This window comes from Coregonus clupeaformis, chromosome 37, assembly GCF_020615455.1.
Source record: "Coregonus clupeaformis isolate EN_2021a chromosome 37, ASM2061545v1, whole genome shotgun sequence".
NCBI classification, from domain to species: domain Eukaryota; kingdom Metazoa; phylum Chordata; class Actinopteri; order Salmoniformes; family Salmonidae; genus Coregonus; species Coregonus clupeaformis.
Genome location: NC_059228.1, coordinates 9,358,764 through 9,376,371, shown reverse-complemented (window position 1 = coordinate 9,376,371; position 17,608 = coordinate 9,358,764). Strand labels below are relative to the sequence as shown.

The 17,608-nt window shown below is 42.9% G+C and overlaps 1 protein-coding gene across 2 annotated transcripts in view; it reads left to right on the top strand.

Annotated features, from left to right (window-relative positions):
* The window catches only part of LOC121553490 (inositol polyphosphate-5-phosphatase A), a 286,624-nt gene that overhangs the window by 113,935 nt on the left and 155,081 nt on the right, over window positions 1-17,608 (top strand). For both annotated transcript variants that reach the window (XM_041866626.2, XM_041866625.2), the window contains exons 2-3: window positions 1,024-1,065; window positions 15,439-15,539. In XM_041866626.2, coding sequence (XP_041722560.1) covers window positions 1,024-1,065; window positions 15,439-15,539 — 143 coding nt within the window. The remainder of the gene's footprint in view (window positions 1-1,023; window positions 1,066-15,438; window positions 15,540-17,608) is intronic.

Genomic DNA, 17,608 nt, shown 5'->3' with positions numbered 1-17,608 from the left:
ATGCCACTGGTACTTTTAAGCTTGCATTTACATAACAACGGCTAACTGTGAACTTTAGCACCTCACAAAACAATTGTTTTGATTATGCAGAGGTTGTTGATTCTGCTCTTCACAAGTCCTCACTGTCAGCCCTGGCTATGGAAACACAATTTCCTTACAACATAAGGTTGTATACACTAGTGTACCATTGATATTACAGTCGAAAGCAATTACAAGATTCAAGACACTTTAATTTGGTCTGTATTACATTAATTTGGCTCCTCGACTAACCTGTGCCCCCGCACATTGACTCTGTACCGGTACCCCCTGTATATAGCCTCCCTACAGTTATTTTATTTTACTGCTGCCCTTTAATTATTTTCTCTTTTTATTTTTTACTTATCTATTTTTTACTTAACACTTATTTTTCTTAACTGCATTGTTGGTTTGAGGGCTTGTAAGTAAGCATTTCACTGTAAGGTCTACACCTGTTGTATTCGGCGCATGTGGCAAATAAAATTTGATTTGATTTGATTGCTTCATTAATATCTCAACTTCATAACTAACACGGGGGGACAGCTGTGAGTGGAAAAACCAGCTCTGTGAGCCCTTTCTAAAAGCCATGAAGTATGATTGACTGAAAAGCCTTTTTTGAGCATTTTACTCTTTAATGGTAAAAATTCATGCAATTTCCTGCTTAAACTTTTCAAATAATTGCTAAACACCAACACCTAGACGTTTTAGGATAATTATGAACGTGGTTTTATTAGTAAATTACTAACTTTATTTGGGCATGCTCAGGTTGACTTTCCCACGGAATCGCCCGTATGCCACCTAGGCCATTTTCCTTAGTGTTATTACTATGATATGACTGAATGCTAACTGTCCCTTCATTTGTTAGCCATAGGTGTGTGTGTGTGTGAGATGCATGCATGTGAGAGTATATTTGCAACAATGAGAAAAAGGGAGGAGAATGTCATTTAAGAGTCATAAAATATATGTTGTCAAATTACCTGACTGACAGAGTTTATCTGGTCTTTTCAGCTTGATAACCTACAGAAGACATGGCTGCGGGAATTCTACCAGGTACGTTGACCCTATCCTCTCCATATTGAAGCAGTGCTGAATACATGAACATCTCTTCTTAAGGTCTATCTGCTCTGTGCATTTCTAGCGCTATATCAGTAGAGTCATTGGGCTGTGTTTGGCTCGTTGAGGAGGAGAGAGCACAGGCCATGACATATCTTACCTTTGATCTACATAGGAACATCTGAGAAACCACAACTTTTTCCACTCTAGCAGGGGAAGTCAATTCAGATGGATAGACAGACAGCTGTAGCACTCAGTGACTCTACTGTTGCCTCATAGTGAGACAGTTATGCTAAGGCCAGAACACAGAGGGGGATATCAATGAGGAGTACAACATGAAACAAGTCTTACAAGGAAACGTTTGTACCCCTTACATTCTATCCTGTCGAACCATACTGAGCTGTATCGTATATTTCCTTTTCACCTTGTCCTCACTGGCACCGTTCCAGCAACTATGGTGGATGTGTAACGATCACAGCACAACTCAGCTTGGTCCGGCTTAATATTTGTGTGAAGAGGGTAGTACTGTACTGTATTCCATTAGGAAGATGGACCATTGCCTTCTATGCCAATGAGAGTGGCATGAGCTTAGTTGCCAGGTGTATATTAGAATGATGCATGTTTGTGCCTACTGGTTATGTGCCAAGCCAAGGTCCTGGAAGCAAAGAGTGCAGATACAAGTCACCTGTTAAGAGGATTAGACCTAGGCTTAATTCAGGTTAACTGCATGTACACCCACCCCCCCCTTGCCTCATAACCTACAGTAGTATGCAGGTTCATTCGGGATTTCTCCTGTTTCTGCTGCTGTGAACTTACAGTACACAGCTAAGCTATACTATCACTATGAAACGTAGACATGTTATTGTGGATATTAGTGAATAGAGATGGTATGTTACTGTAAAGGAGTGTGCAGTGTGGTGAGTGGGGACTATAAAGGGAGGGTAGGCCCATGTCTCTCTCCTAGCTTGTTGAACTGAATCACTGCGGAAGCCAGTGGCTGAATGAGGAGAGTTGGTATGCACTGTACAGTAGTGTGCAGTGCATTGTGTGTGGAGAGGGAGTGATTCAGTAGGCCCATGTCTCTCTCTCGAGCTCCCCTATCTGGTGGAAGTGAGGGAGGTATTAAAGACTGCAGGCTGCTTCTCCTTATCTTTCCTGGTGACCATTCAGCCATTGTGTGTTTGTTACAGTAGTTATGTCCCTGTGCTGCAGTGGGCCTTACTGCTGCCTCTGATCTGAGGATACACACACAGTCACACACAGCCATAGAGACAAATTGATAGCATACATTGACACAGAGCCATAGAGATGTGGATATACACAGTGACACAGACACAAGGATAAGCACACAGTCATATAAACAGCCAGAGATGAGAATATACACAGAGCCAGAAAGACAAGGATATAGATACACATAGAGAGATACACTGATACAAGTGGACAGAGAAGGTCGGAAATCACATACCTTATACATGCCTTATACAGAGGACCTGTGTGTATTGGCTTGTGATACATTTTTATCAGCCATTTTGAAGTCCTTTTAGAACAAGCAAGCATACATGGAGGTCTGCCTTCGGATTAACCACATTTCACAAAAACACTATTGCCTGCACTCAAACAGGTGTTTGTGCTTGCAGAAATATTTTCTCCTTGGAAATAATGCAGGAAAGCTAATGCTTTCTGTAGTCATCATTCAAGCTACCCGTTCTTTGCTTAAGCTAAACAGAGCTCAAATAGCTCAGTGGTTGGGGAGTAGTTGGAAAAAGAGGTTACCATTTGGCTTATTAAGGATACAGGTAAATACACCTTACTGTTGGTTCAACACACACCCACACACTCACACACACACACACACACTGAAATGTGTGGTGACGGTAGCGAGGTACACTGACTGTTCTAATGAAATTCTGGTACGGTGTATGTGTGTCAAAGTCAACCCTGTTCCTGGCTCTCACACGTCACACACATAGAGTAACACTAACACAGTTTGACAGTCAGCTAATTTTCTGTTTAGACTCAGATACACAAAAACACGTCCAAAATCAAATGTGAAAAGATTGCACATGGTTCTAAATAAGCTGTTTTTTCTGTGCTATTTTTCACAGTTCTTTGGCGTTGGTTTTCAAGTCATACAAATATCCAGATGAATTCCTGATAATCACACACAAATGCACAATTGGTCTCACACCCTCACACATTCGATACAACAGTCAAGAGAAGTCATGGGATCAGCTGGCTTTTGAACACTAGTCTGTCCATTGTCCACCATGCTCTCACTCTATGTGTATGACTGTGAATGAACCCTGAGGCATGCATGGACAGGTTGATTGCCTCATGATTTAAGTGTGCGATGCTGTGTGTTTTGTTTATGTGATGAGGTTAACAGGACATACACTGTGTGTGTGGGGCGAGGGGCGGTGGTCTTTCGTGTTTGTCTGTGTGAGAGAGAGCCTTGTGTGAGATGGAGGAAGCGTGAGTGAGATAGACTGAGAGAGAGAGGTATGCCCCTGCTGTGTGAGCTAGGTAGGCCTGCAGGCTCAAGCCAGCTCTGTGCTGCTCTGTGCTCTGCTGCTCAGTGACGTCATGGAAAGCAGTATCAGACTCTTTACTCCCAGGGCTACTGGGCAAGAACAGCACCAGTGACTGCTAGAGCTCACAGTCATGAGCCTCGCTAGACTACGCTATGTTAGCCTGGCACTACTTTCCCTGCTCACACGGCTCTCTAACTTGCTTATCTATCAGCTTAGCACACATACTGTAGTCTCTCTCAATCACTCGCAATATGAATACATTAATGAAGACCTCTGTCTGTTGTAAGGAATTTTAAGTTGTAAGGAATAGATGATGCAAGCGATTGAATTGCAGCATCACTATATCGACAAGTGATCTTCGTCCCGTTGGTATACATTCTTTTAAAAATGTACAAGTTTAGACAGTGGATGAAACAGTTTATATTGAAAAATAGTCCAATGTCTCACTAGACTTGATAGTGTTGGATAGTAACTCGCACTGCTGCAAACCACATTTGGAGTAATTATTTTTTAAAGATTGTTCTTTTGTGGAAGGTAGTTTGAAGTTCAGTGTTAAACAAAGCCATCAGATACAGTAAGGTGCAATATCCTTTTTGTGAGATTGAATTACTCTCAAGGAATTAGCCTACTGTTGATACAAGCCCTTGCTTCAGGGTTTTCCTTGAAAGGCAGCTTCAGGAAATAAAATGTGTTATTTGGATTAGAATCGGGGACATACCGTACAAACACTCGCATAGCAGGCACGAAGTCACACCCTTCCTGCAGGTGAGGCCATAGTATACAACAGACAAGTGTAAACTGGCAAGGCATTTACTAACTCCACTACAATACATCTATGAGTGATCTGATAGACTGTCTACTGTATTGAAGGATTTAAATGTGTGTTACTGTTTGTTCAATAAGCACATCAACTGACCCACTGTCATTACAGCCTTTTGGAAGCCCTTGGTCCTGGGTCATAAGGTTATTTATGTTTCCTCCATGGATCTGATGGGCATCCAGGCAGCTTTCAATAATCCACTTGGCTGGCACACAACACGTGTCAGAGTAGCACAGACTGAAGTGAGCTTCACTTAAGCAAAGCTGGGCGTTTTCCTCAATATTTAGCTCTTTAGAACCCATAGCGGCCGTCGACAGCCTTTCTTTAAATTACTATAGCGGCCGCTAGGGCTGTGCTCCCCCAAAAAAAACGATTGGTCTAAAATTTTAAACTTGTTTTTTTCCATATATAGAAACACCCAATGTTTGAATAAAATCAGCTATATGTAGGCTACTGAGCTTGTCTGATGCTTTAAGCGCTGCCATTAAAATTGAAGACACACAACCTGTTGTCGTTTTTTGCCTGGCTGTTGTCATCAACCAGAAACCAGAAACAGGGTGTGCTGTCTTTTTACTTTTCACTTCATTACTCAAAATGACGTTACCAAAGCAGACACGGCTTTTCACTGTCAAAGAGGCTGTATCTATGTTGGTTGGTGATACAGATTCGGACACATCCTTGCATCAAAGCGATGATGTTGAGGTGAGTGAAATAGTGCATTTGGAAAGTATTCAGACCCCTTGACTTTTTTCACATTTTGTTATGTTACAGCCTTATTCTAAAATTGATTACATTTGTTTTTTCCCTCATCAATCTACACACAATAACCCATAATGACAAAGCCAAAACAGTTTTTTTGAAATGTTTGCAAATTTATTACAAATAAAAAACACTCTGGAGTAGGTTTTCATCAAGGATCTTTCTGTACTTTGCTCCGTTCATCTTTCCCGCAATCCTGACTAGTCTCCCAGTCCCTGTCGCTGAAAAACATCCCCACAGCATGATGCTGCCACCACCATGCTTCACCGTAGGGATGGTGCCAGGTTTCCTCCAGATGTGACGTTTGGCATTCAGACCAAAGAGTTCAATCTTGGTTTCATCAGACCAGAGAATCTTGTTTCTCATGGTCTGAGAGTCTTTAGGTGCCTTTTGGCAAACTCTAAGCGGGCTGTCATGTGCCTTTTACTGTGGAGTGGCTTCCGTCTGGCCACTCTACCATAAAGGCCTGCTTGGTGGAGTGCTGCAGAGATGGTTGTCCTTCTGGAAGGTTCTCCCATCTCCACAGGGGAACTCTGGAGCTTTGTCAGTGACCATCGGGTTGATCAATGGAAACAGGATGCACCTGAGCTCAATTTTGAGTCTCATAGCAAAGGGTCTGAATGCTTAGTTAAATAAGGCAAACATTTCTAAAAACCTGTTTTCGCTTTGTCATTATGGGGTATTGTGTGTAGATTGATGAGGAAAAACATTTATTTAATCAATTTTAGAATAAGGCTGTAACGTGACAAAATGTGGAAAAGGGAAGATGTCTGAATACTTTCCGAATGCACTGTAAGTAAACAGCAGATATATGTTTGGTGTTGTCAGTGTTTGATGCAGTGTCATGATTACATGATTGGTACAGGCAAGCACATCTGCACTGGAGTTTGAATGATTGCTCTCTGTCTCATGGAAATGGCTGCAGTGTTTAGCTGTGTATATAGTCAGCTAACTAGTTAGTTGTTTTGTCTTGTTGTAAACGGTCCAAGCTGCTTGCTCTAGCTAGCTAGCTAGTTAGTCTGTCAGGCTGGAAAAGTTGTGTGTAGCGGTAAATTTGGGCAGCGCTCACGAAGCGTCAACCTCAGCTATCACTTTCACTAGCTAGCCATACAGACAACCAGCTAACTAGTCACCGAAAGTAAGGTTAGAGTAATTTGTCTTTATCTGTTGGGCTTAGGTTATGGTTTGTCATGTTTGCTAGGTGCAGATATTCATAGGCTAAACGTTGCCTCGTTTTCCTATTATTTGACGGCTTAGCTGTCGTGTTAGTGTAGATGCCTGCGCAGTGGAGCTCATGATATTGAGTTGGATATTTGTTTACATAGCCAGCTAACAAGTTGCTTGTTTTGTCTTGTTTCTACCGATGCACTTCATTTGGAAACTGTCCCAGCTTCGTAACTAATCAGCTAACATTGTCGAACTCTGTAGTTAGGGGGAGAGAGAGAGACTCGATCACACAATTTATTATGGAAACCCCTAAGAGGTGATTATTAAGAAGAGAGATAAGTGTATGGTTGAGAAAAAGATAAGGAAGAGAGGGACAGTGTGAGAGAGATTATGTTCCTGACCACAATTGTATCCTATTTGTTGCTCCTCTCCCTCTGTTATTCTGTTACTCTAGGTCAGTGAAAGAGAGGGAGGTGATGTGGAAAGTCAAGACTCACCAGCAAAAGGCAGGGAGGAAGAGGATTTAGAGCTGATTGGAGGGATAGAGATGTGGAGCGAGAGGAGAGGAGAGTGGAGAGAGAGTGGAGGGGGAGGAGGAAGCAGAGGGGGAGGAGGAAGCAGAGGGAGAGGAGGAAGCAGAGGGAGAGGAGGAAGCAGAGGGGGAGGAGGAAGCAGAGGGGGAGGAGGAAGCAGAGGGGGAGGAGAAAGCAGAGGGAGAGGAGGAAGCAGAGGGGTATGAGGAAGCAGAGGGAGAGGAGAAAGCAGAGGGAGAGGAGGAAGCAGAGGGAGAGGAGGAAGCAGAGGGGTAGGAGGAAGCAGAGGGGGAGGAGGAAGCAGAGGGGGAGGAGGAAGCAGAGGGGGAGGAGGAAGCAGAGGGGTAGGAGGAAGCAGAGGCGGAGGAGGAAGCAGAGGGAGGGCACACCCAAGAGGGGAGCCTACTTTTCTGTGTCTGCCCCAGGTCCCACCATTCACACTTGTACCACACAGCCTGGGCCTCAAGTGACAGTGGCAAGGGTTTTGGAGTTGTTTTTAAAAGTGGTAGGAACCTTTATCTGTTCCAGAGCTTGTAATGGATTACAACAACAAAATGGGTGGGGATGACCATATTGACCAACTGAGGAGCTATTACAATGTTCACAAGGAGAAAATTATGCAATACATGTTTTGGGGGATGCTCAACATTCCCATCATAAATGTGTACATTGTGTGGGGGACCCTGCAAAGGCCCCTTCCCAGCGGGTCCCTAAAGCCATTCGAAATGCAGCTTGTGCATTCACTTTGTGATATGGCTACAGTGGCAGGAAGAGGGGAGCCAGGAGTGTGGCACCAGGGACCGAGTTGTAACTCATCATTTGAAAGCAGGTTAAGTTTGAAGGGTGCAAGAGAGGTGTGTGGTGTGCATCCTGAGTGGACGCAGGCCAAAGAGTGGGAGATGTGTAGAAACTTCCTTTGGGTGTTCTATGTGTTCTGTGCCACTTTGCAGGATGGTGCTTCCAGAAGTTCCATGACATGTTGTAGGCTCAATGCAAACACTAAAGTGACAGTGTGAAATATGAATTTGAACTTTGTTGTCCTTAAGCCATTTTGCCACAACTTTGGAAGTATGCTTGGGGTCATTGTCCATTTGGAAGACCCATTTGCGACCAAGCTTTAACTTCTTGACTGATGTCTTGAGATGTTGCTTCAATATATCCACATAATTTTCCTTCCTCATGATGCCATCTATTTTGTGAAGTGCACCTGTCCCTCCTGCATAAAAGCACCCCCACAGCATGATGCTGCCACCCCCGTGCTTCACGGTTGGGATGGTGTTCTTTGGCTTGCAAGCATTCCCCTTTTTTCTCCAAACATAACGATGGTCCTTATGGCCAAACAGTTATATTTTTGTTTCATCAGACCAGAGGACATTTCTCCAAAAAGTACGATCTTTGTCCCCATGTGCAGTTGCAAACCGTAGTCTGGCCTTGCTGAGCGGCCTTTCAGGTTATTTCGATATAGGAATCGTTTTACTATGGATATAGATTATTTTGTACCTGTTTCCTCCAGCATCTTCACAAGGTCCTTTGCTGTTGTTCTGGGATTGATAAGCACTTTTCGCACCAAAGTACGTTCATCTCTAGGAGACAGAACGCGTCTCCTTCCTGAGCGGTATGATGGCTGCGTGGTCCCATGGTGTTTATACTTGCGTACTATTGTTTGTGCAGATGAACGTGGTACCTTCAGGCGTTTGGAAATTGCTCCCAAGGATGAACCAGACTTGTGGAGGTCTACAATTATTTTTCTGAGGTCTTGGCTGATTTCTTTTGATTTTCCCATGATGTCAATCAAAGAGGCACTGAGTTTGAAGGTAGGCCTTGAAATACATCCACAAGTACACTTCCAATTGACTCAAATTATGTCAATTAGCCTATCAGAAGCTTCTAAAGCCATGACATCATTTTCTGGAATTTTCCAAGCTGTTTAAAGGCACAGTCAACTTAGTGTATGTAAACTTCTGACCCACTGGAGTTGTGATACAGTGAATTATAAGTAAAATAATCTGTCTGTAAACAATTGTTGGAAAAATTACTTGTGTCATGCACAAAGTAGATGTCCTAACCGACTTGCCAAAACTATAGTTTGTTAACAAGACATTTTTGGAGTGGTTGAAAAACTAGTTTTAATGACTCCATCCGAAGTGTATGTAAACTGCCGACTTCAACTTGATGTTCTCTCTTTATCTGTCTATCTAATACTTGTTGCGTTCACTGAATTGTTGTCAAAGTAGGCTACTATTTCTACATTTTGTGTCAGGCCTGGTCTGTACTAAATATTGAGAAAGATACTGTGCATTTTGAATTGTTACAGAAGTAAGAATTGTTGTCAATCAAATAACCTACTTTGTGTGGGTTTTGAAATACTTTCTGAATATTGTCCTCAGGTCACATTTTGGAGAATGTTTTAATGTTTGTAAGGATAATATATTATACTTGGTATATTTTAAGTGAGTAATTTAGTCAAAATTACTACAATTTAAATACTCTAGGGTTTTTTGTGTTGAGTGTTAATAATTTTTTGATAGTGAGTGTCTTTACAGAATGGAAGAAAAAATGAGTGTTATTCCCATTGACATGAATGTGGTGCCATATTAAAGAAGAGGTTGTGCTCTTTAAAACTAAGTTAACTTGTAATTGTCATGTGTTTTTGAGCTATGTCTGTTTGTTTGAAATGTGTGAGAAAATGAGCTTTATCTTGAAAATTCTCATTAATCTACAGCATCGTTCTAGAATTCTATTGCGGGCTAAAGGGTTAAATAACTAATTGATCTACGTCGGTTAAATTATTTGAATTCCATTTAGTTCATATTTTTTTCTGAGAGCTCAACACAGAAGCTCTCTAGAGCTTTGGGACATGTCCAACTCATCATAGAAAAAGCACAGAAAACGTGGTAATTCTACAATGACCAGAATCGATTGTGCCTACAGCTGCCTGTTCTGATTGGTTCCTTCCTGTGCATTATTGTTATTTACCAGTGTTAAAAGTATGCCTTATCTACTTTGAAGAACTACTGAAATAATGATTTAGTCAGACAGCAGGCAGTGAATAAAGGATGGTTTATTAATAAGTGATAAGCAATAATGGTCAGTCACTACCATTATTGAAGGTTTATTAATGAAATAATAAAGTAATCATCATACCAAAAACAAATATGTAATATACATAACCAAAATATTTTATTTAAATAAAGTAATGTGAACCGACTTTAAAAAACACTAATCGCTCAGCACTAATGATCCCTCAGTCTATTTGCATTGGAAACCTTACCCGGCTGTCATAGGCCACTGGCCTCACAGGATACTCAGTCTTGTCCAATCACATTACTTAGAGAAATGAAGTAATCTAGAGTAATTATAGTACATGGCTAATTTATTCTAAGTTGTTATAACGATTCAGGGGAGAACGTTAATCAAAAAAAGTATATACAGTACAAGTCAAAAGTTTGGACACCTACTCATTCCAGGGTTTTTCTATATTTTTACTATTTTCTACATTGTAGAATAATAGTGAAGACATCAAAACTATGAAATAACACATATGGAATCATGTAGTAATATATGTTATATTTGAGATTCTTCGAAGTAGTTTTGTTTGATAAAATCAATTTTTATATTCAAATGTAGGAACTGGGTTCTACAGTTTGAACCCCTGCTGTCTCTGGCTCCACACCCACCCGCCCGGCCATCTAGATGTGTGAAAGTTAGTGTATAAGCTAATGATCCATCATGTATGACATTCCTGGGAGTGTGTAAACTTACATTTTGTATTACCATATCATTTTTGTATGTTCTCTATAGTTATGTACTTGAAAATGTATCAATGACAAATTCGGCGCATTTGGGCAGACTTGATACAAAATAGTCCAGTATTGCAATGCGTCACTGGATCAATATGAAACTTTGCACACTCACTGCTGCCATCTAGTGGCCCAATTCTAAATTGCGCGTAAACTGCAATATTATATTGTGGCCTTTCTCTTGCATTTCAAAAAACAAAAAGAAAACGCATGTTTTTTGGTTTGTATCATCTTTTACTAGATCTAATGTGTTACATTCTTCTACATTAATTTCACATTTCCACAAACTTCAAAGTGTTTCCTTTCAAATGGTATCGAGAATATGCATATCCTTGCTTCAGGTCCTGAGCTACAGGCAGTTAGATTTGGGTATGTCATTTTAGGCGAAATTTGAAAAAAAGGGTCCGATTCTTAAGAGGTTAACAGATGTGCCTTCTTGAAAGTTAATTTGTGGAATTTATTTCCTTCTTAATGCGTTTGAGCCAATCAGTTGTGTTGTGACAAGGTAGGGGTGGTACACAGAAGATAGCCCTATTTGGTAAAAGACCAGCTCAAATTAGCAAAGAGAAACAACAGTCCATCATTACTTTAAGACATGAAGGTCAGTCAATCCGGAAAATTTGAAGAACTTTAAAAGTTTCTTCAAGTGCAGTCACATAAACCATCAAGCGCTATGATGAAACTGGCTCTCATGAGGACCGCCACAGGAAAGGAAGACCCAGATTTACCTCTGCTTTAGAGGATAAGTTCATTAGAGTTACCAGCCTCAGAAATTGCAGCCCAAATAAATGCTTCACTGAGTTGAAGTAACAGACACATCTCAACATCAACTGTTCAGAGGAGACTACGTGAATCAGGCCTTCATGGTCGAATTGCTCCAAAGAAACCACTACTAAAGGACACCAATAATAAGAAGAGACTTGCTTGGGCCAAGAAACACGAGCAATGGACAATAGACCGGTGGAAATCTGTCCTTTGGTCTGATGAGTCCAAATTTGAGATTTTTTGTTCCAACCGCCGTGTCTTTGTGAGACGCAGAGTAGGTGAACGGATTATCTCCGCATGTGTGGTTCCCACCGTGAAGCATGGAGGAGGAGGTGTGATGGTGTGGGGTGCTTTGCTTGTGACACTGTCTGTGATTTATTTAGAATTCAAGGCACACTTAACCAGCATGGCTACCACTGCATTCTGCAGCGATACGCCATCCCATCTAGTTTGCGCTTAGTGGGACTATCATTTGTTTTTCAACAGGACAATGACCCAAAACACACCTCCAGGCTGTGTAAGGGCCATTTGACCAAGAAGGAGAGTGATGGAGTGCTGCATCAGATGACCTGGCCTACACAATCACCCGACCTCAACCCAATTGAGATGGTTTGGGATGAGTTGGACTGCAAAGTGAAGGAAAAGCAGCCTACAAGTGCTCAGCATATGTCGGAACTCCTTCAAGACTGTTGGAAAAGTATTCCAGGTGAAGCTGGTTGAGAGAATGCCAAGTGTGCAAAGCTGTCATCAAGTCAAAGGGTGGCTACTTTGAAGAATCTAAAATCTAAAATATACACGATTCCATATGTATTATTTCATAGTTGTGATGTCTTCACTATTATTCTACAATGTAAAAATAAAGAAAAACTCTTGAATGAGTAGTGTCCAAACTTTTGGCTGGTACTGTATGTAAATGTGATATTTCAGTTTTTTATTTTTTATAAATTAGCAAAAAAAAAAATGTTTTTGCTTTGTCATTATGGAGTATTGTGTGTAAATTGATGAGTACATTAAAAAAAAGAAAATATCAATTTTAGTAGGTGTGCTGACTACTGTTGATACAGTAGCTACAGGGACAGTAACTCTGACTCATTCCAGCCAGCTGCTCTCTACATCCATATCCAGGCATCCCCAGGGATAGATGGCTCATCACACAAACATAGCACATCTCACCTCACTGCAGTCTGCAACTCAGAACCCAGGCTGCTGTGACGACACACATTTGACAAGTCAGCCTGATAGCAGCCGTGTTAGATTAGCCGTGGAAGTGGTGCGCTTGATGTGAGCCAGTGGTCACAAAAGCAGTGGGGATCTAAAAATGGTCAAAGGAAGGCCATAAATGGGCCCCGTGTAGCTCAGTTGGTAGAGCATGGCGTTTGCAACGGCAGGGTTGTGGGTTCGATTCCCACGGGGGGCCAGTATGAAAAATGTATGCACTCACTAACTGTAAGTCGCTCTGGATAAGAGCGTCTGCTAAATGACTACAATGTAAAAATGTAATACAAATTGTCAAAGACTCCAGCCAACCTAGTCATAGACTGTTCTCTCTGCTACCGCACGGCAAGCGGTACCGTAGTGCCAAGTCTAGGTCCAAAAGGCTTCTTAACAGCTTCTACCACCAAGCCATAAGACTCCTGAACAGCTAATCATGGCTACCGGGACTATTTGCATTTGATTTGATTTGATCTGATACCCTTTTTACGCTACTGAGCCAAACTGTCCGAAGCCAAGCTGTACTGGGCTGGCCAGGTTACGCATCCATCATAGTTGCTGAAGAAAATATCAGGCCCAGCACTTTACGGTTTGCTTCAGCCCTATAGTGTGAATCAGTTATGAGTTTAGATGTAGGCTGCTATACATGGATTTGTACTGGTGGAGATCAATGATGTGTGTGTTCCAGTTAGATATTGATGTAAATGAAAAATGGAAAATGTTTCCAAACTGATAACTAGACTTACAAGCTAGGCCTTATGATTATTCTTTGCCACATAATTAGCCTACATTGTTTGGCCATCAAATAAAACAAGCGCCTTATATATTCCAGGGTAGTGATTAAGTAAATATTATTAAAGGATGAAAATATGTCGTTGGTATAACTAAGGGAATTTCTTAGGAATCCAAACCGATACAGGATTAAGGGAAAGAGAGGACGCACCCCTTTGACAAACATGTCACCATCTCACAACATTTCAGAGGTGGAGAGATTTCCGCTGTGTGGTACCTGTGTCATCACAAGTGCGGTGCGGTCTAATGGCATCAACCGTATAGCAACTTCCATGCTGCCAAGGGAGTTCCCTGCAACTGATAGGTCTTTACTGCTCTTAGGCTGGCAACACTTTGACCACTGTACAAATGTGTATTTGTACCTTCTATTGAGAGTCAATCTGTGAACTATAACTCTTAGTCTGAAATGAAAACAAACAGATGGTGCCTCTGAGGGTAGCTAGAATGGGCCAATTCTTTGGCATTCAGAAAGATGGAGGTAACTTGGATAGTTGTTGTTGTTTGGCCTTGTATCAATAGCATTTCTGATTATAGTAATAGGATATAATTAGGCTTCAGGAAAATGTAGGCCAATGAGAAACTAGAGCTGGAGATACACTGCCTGGAAAAACAAACAGAAGATGCACACTTGGACAAATACAAACACACACATTAAGTCCAGCATTCTCCCTCTCGCATGTCTACAGGTTCAAACACAGTGTAACTTAGCTAGCTAAAGCTCCCAGAGTCTGAGCTTTCCAGTGGATGCTGATAGGTCCACTAATCCTTCTAAGTTTGAGAACCCTGGTTCTTAGGGGCCCAGTGACAAGCCAAAGGTTGATAGAAAATCCATAGTGTTATTGCACTACATACATTACTTTTATTTGATTTTGCCTTTAGTAAGAATAATGCAGGCGGGTGGAGTGGAGTAGGGCCAGAGTAGGGCTCCAGGCCTGGACCAGGCTTAACACCCCCCTGGGGGGCCACATTTCCTGGGTGACCGTGATCTACGGCCTGCCCACCATCCATAGGCTGACCCTGTGAGTGCTTATGAGTGCTGTAATTCACTCAGCTATGGATTTTCCGTTACGGGTTGGCACCTCTAAACACTCTGGGCTCGCTGGCAGTATACTCAGAAACACCTCTTAGTGTTAGGGGACAGTGGGGACATGGGAGAGGTCATGTGCCTCTGGAGTGGAAATGACTGTAACATCTCCCTCTGCTCTGACCAGGTATTTGTTAGCCTGATCCCAGATCTGTTTGTGCGGTCTTGCCAATGACCATAGATATTGGCAAGACAGCCCAAACAGATCTGGGACCAGGGCAGGTGTTTATCAGTGTAGATTACCAACATCTCTTCATTCATGTTCAGTATGTGTTATTTTCTAACAGTAGGCCTATGATCAGTCACATTCACAGTGTTCCCTATATTCTGACATAATAATGTTAACATTTCCTGATAGCGAAAGACTCATTATTGATTTAGTGAGACGTTTCAAACTCCCGGCGTTCTGTCATACCCTGCGCACAGAGCCCCAGGCACATCCGTGATGACTCATGGAACAAGCAAGCTACATGCCTTCTGTCTGACAATATACTGTACAGTAACTGGGACGGTTTTCCCTGTTGGCTGTAATGTATCTTAGCCTCTGATAGTCGTTTGTCCTCCAGTCTTGGGTGTTACCCAGCTTCTGTCCAACTCCAAAATCACCAGACCTAATTAGGGTTTCACTGTGCAGTAAATGGTTGCTTGTTGTGTCTTATGAGGGAGTTTTAAATCCCTTAATTCTGCTATTTGTGGGAATCTGAAATCTGACTCTGCAGGCTGTTTAGAGGACAGGGCTCTCTTGAAGAAGTCTGTATCACTTATTTTATCGAATCTAAGTTTAGAATGATATGTAATTTAGGTGAGAAGTTACTTGTGTTGTGAATGATTATGACCTCAATGAAATTACTTCAAGTAGTTGTATCTAGAGAGTCGTTAATGCTATGCCTTGTTCTCTTCTCTGCAGACTGTCCAATCACACAAGCCCCACTTCATCGCAGTGCACTGTCAAGAGGTGGGCGGGAAGAACTACGAAGCATCCATGTCACACGTAGATTGTTTTGTCAAGTAAGTGACCTCGCAATCTCACACTTGATGGTCCCCCTTCAAATTTCCCTTCACTGAAGATTTGCAGCCAACTCTAGTGTTCATAGCAACTCCCCAAATGCTCATCCAGAGGTGGCGCTCCTAGTGGCCGGGGACTTTAATGCAGGGAAACAAATCAGTTTTACCTAATTTCTACCAGCATGTTACATGTGCAACCAGAGGAATAAAAACTCTAGACCAGCTTTACTCCACACAGAGACGCGTATTAAGCTCTCCCTCGCCCTCCATTTGGAAAATCTGACCATAACTCTATCCTGATTCCTGCTTACAAGCAAAAACTAAAGCAGGAAGTATCAGTGACTCGCTCAATACGGAAGTGATCAGATGACGCAGATGCTAAGCTACAGGACTGTTTTGCTAGTACAGATTGGAATATGTTCCGGGATTCTTCCGATAGCATTGAGGAGTACACCACATCAGTCACAGGCTTCATCAATAAGTGCATCGATGACGTCGTCCCCACAGTGACCGTACGTACATATCCCAACCAGAAGCCATGGATTACAGGCATCATCCGCACTGTGCTAAAGGGTAGAGCTGCCGCTTTCAAGGAGCGGGAATCTAACCCGGGTGTTTATAAGAAATCCCGCTATGCCCTCCGACGAACCATCAAACAGGCAGAGCGTCAATGCAGGACTAAGATTGAATCGTACAACACCGGCTCCGACGCTCGTCGGATGTGGCAGGGCTTGCAAACTAAAGGGAAGCACAGCAGCGAGCTTCCCAGTGATACGAGCCTACCAGACGAGCTAAATTACTTATATGCGCGCTTCGAGGCAAGCAACACTGAAGAATGCATGGGAGCACCAGCTGTTCCGGATGACTGTGTGATCACACTCTCTGTAGCCGATGTGAGTAAGACCTATAAACAGGTCAACTTTCACAAGGCCGCAGGGCCAGACGGATTACCAGGACGTGTACTCCGAGCATGCGCTGACCATCTGGCAAGTGTCTTCAATTACATTTTCAACATGTCCCTGACCGAGTCTGTAATACCAACATGTTTCAAGCAGACCAGCATAGTCTCTGTGCCCAAGAACGCTAAGATAACCAGCCTAAATTACTACCGACCCGTAACACTCACGTCTGTAGCCATGAAGTGCTTTGAAAGGCTGGTCATGGCTCACATCAATACCCTTATCCCAGAAACCCTAGACCCACTCCAATTTCCATACTGTCCCAACAGATCCACAGGTGACGCAATCTCTATTGCACTCCACACTGCCCTTTCCCACCTGGACAAAAGGAACACCTATGTGAGAATGCTATTTATTGACTACAGCTCTGCGTACAACACCATAGTGCCCTCAAAGCTCATCATTAAGCTAAGGACCCTGGGACTAAACACCTCTCTCTGCAACTGGATCCTGGACTTCCTGACGGGCCGCCCCCAGGTAATGAAGGTAGGTAACAACACATCTGCCACGCTGATCCTCAACACGGGGGCCCCTCAGGGGTGCGTGCTCAGTCCCCTCCTGTACTCCCTGTTCACCCATGACTGCATGGCCAAGCACGACTCCAACACCATCATTAAGTTTGCTGACGACACAACAGTGGTAGGCCTGATCACCGACAACGATGAGACAATCTATAGGGAGGAGGTCAGAGACCTGGCAGTGTGGTGCCAGGATAACAACCTCTCCCTCAACATGATCAAGACAAATGAGATGATCGTGGACTACAGGAAAAGGAGGGCCGAGCATGCCCCCATTCTCATCGACTGGGCTGTAGTGGAGCAGGTTGAGAGCTTCAAGTTCCTTGGTGTCCACATCACCAACGAACTATCATGGTCCAAACACACCAAGACAGTCGTGAAGAGGGCACGACAACGCCTATTCCCCCTCAGGAGACTGAAAAGATTTGGCATGGGTCCTCAGATCCTCAAAAAGTTATACAGCTGCACCATCGAGAGCATCCTGACTGGTTGCATCACCGCCTGGTATGGCAACTGCTCTGCCTCCGACCGCAAGGCACTACAGAGGGTAGTGCATACGGCCCAGTACATCACTGGGGCCAAACTTCCTGCCATC